This window comes from Hylobates moloch, unplaced genomic scaffold (genome assembly GCF_009828535.3).
Source record: "Hylobates moloch isolate HMO894 unplaced genomic scaffold, HMol_V3 SCAFFOLD_7, whole genome shotgun sequence".
Taxonomy (NCBI): domain Eukaryota; kingdom Metazoa; phylum Chordata; class Mammalia; order Primates; family Hylobatidae; genus Hylobates; species Hylobates moloch.
In genome coordinates this window covers 103,500-105,330 of record NW_026652282.1, presented here as the reverse complement: position 1 = coordinate 105,330, position 1,831 = coordinate 103,500, and the positions used below count along the sequence as shown (strand labels likewise).

The 1,831-nt window shown below is 48.2% G+C and overlaps 1 protein-coding gene across 1 annotated transcript in view; it reads right to left on the bottom strand.

Annotated features, from left to right (window-relative positions):
- LOC116812242 (arylsulfatase L-like) overlaps positions 1-1,050 on the bottom strand; it is an 18,714-nt gene extending 17,664 nt beyond the window's left edge. Inside the window, exon 1 of the mRNA XM_058441818.1 lies at positions 564-1,050. Coding sequence (XP_058297801.1) covers positions 564-697 — 134 coding nt within the window. The 5' untranslated portion in view covers positions 698-1,050. The remainder of the gene's footprint in view (positions 1-563) is intronic.
- Positions 1,051-1,831: the final 781 nt, after the last annotated feature.

Genomic DNA, 1,831 nt, shown 5'->3' with positions numbered 1-1,831 from the left:
AAAAAAAAAAGAAAAGAAATGAGGCCAGGTATGGTGGCTTACATCTGCAATACCAGCACTTTGGGAGGCTGAGGCGTGTGGATCACTTGAGCCCAGAAGGTCGAGACCAGGCTGGGCAACATGGCAAAACCCCACCTCTACAAGAAACTTACAAATTACCCAAGCATGATGGTGGGCACCTGCAGTCCCAGAATTCCTCGGGAGGCTGAGGCAGGAGGATCACTTGATCCCGGAAGGTCGAGGCTGCAGTGAGCTGTGATTGTACCAGTGCAATCCAGCCTGGACCACAGAGCAAGACTTTGTCTCAGAGAAAAATAAAAAATAAAAATAAATAAATAAAATAAAAATAAAAATGAAATGAGCAGTCATATGTAGGATGGATTGAGGTGAGGTCAGTGCTGGCATGGGAAGAAAGTAACATTAGGGAGTGTTAGAAAGCGCAGAAGTGCAGAACTCTTGAAGTGTGAACTGCCAAGATCAAGGGTTATATGCATTTTCAGTGGCTTCTCTTTCTTCTGGTGTCTGCATTGGGGACACCAGGTGAGTAATTCTCTGTCCCTTGCCTCATGGTGTTATTGCCATAGCAGCCAATGTCCCCGATGCCGAGGTCGTCCGCCATCAGAAGAAGGATGTTCGGTCGGGAGGCGGAAATGTCGCTGGAAGCTGATGGCGCCAAACTTAGCAGCACAGCGAGCATTGCTGCCAGCCAGCTCCTGAAACACAAACTGTCAGAGACTGTGTCACACTCCTGTCCATCTCATTTGCAGAACTTGTGTACGGGGGAAGTTGGCATCACTATTTTAAGAGGTATTGATATTATCATCACATTTCAGAGTAGCTTGGAGGACATCTCTTAGGCATTTGATTGTTTTTCTCTGGTTACAATTAACTGATACCGTTGATGGCTTTATTTGGTCTTTTTTTTTTTTTTTTTTTTTGATGCTGTAAAGTCTGTTGTTAAGTGATTAAACTCATGATTAACAGAAAGCCTTGGTGGGGTGCAGTGGCTCACTCCTGTCATCTCAGTATTTTGTGAGGCCGAAGCGGGTGGACTGCTTTACCACAGGAGTTCAAGACCAGCCTGCGCAACATGGTGAAAACTCATGTCTACAAGAAATACAAAGCTTAGCTGGGCGTGGTGGCACGTGCCTGTAGTCCCAACTACTGGGAAGGCTGAGGTGGGAGGGTCGCTTGAGCCTGGGAGGTTGAGGCTGCAGCGAGCTGAGATCACAGCACTGCAGGGCAACAGAGCAAGGCTGTCTCAAAACTACAACAACAGCAACAATAAAAAGCAAAAACAGACAGAAAGCCTGCCTTAGTCATGGTTTCTTGGATAGATCGGGTCCCCAGAACAGCTATTGCCCCTTCTCCATTCCCTCTTCTTCATTGTTCTTCCTTAAGCAAACTGTGTTGAACACAGGGAATGGAGGCTGGGGTTAGGGTTTGGACCACCCAGCAGAGCAAGGAAGAGACACAAGCTCGGGGCAAGGTGAGACCACAGTGAGCTGCTACTTCTGAGTCTATGAAAACCCTCTGTTCATCGTAGCACGCAGATGAAAATACCCAGGACTGACTTCTTTAGCCCACTGGTATCTGATGAGAAGTGGGTTTGGAGGTGAAGGAGGTTCCAGCCTGGAGGAGAAAGCCCTGGTAGTTGCGTACCATGAGGGAGCATTTCCGCAGGGGTTGGTGACATCCAGCCTGCCACTATCACTGCTGCCCCTTTCATCGATGCCACCCTGGGAATGCACATGGACAGCAGGGCCATAGTGTCCCAATCCCCAGTGGGGTGCAGTAAAGATGTAATCTGAGTCTCCAAGAAGGTTTGCAG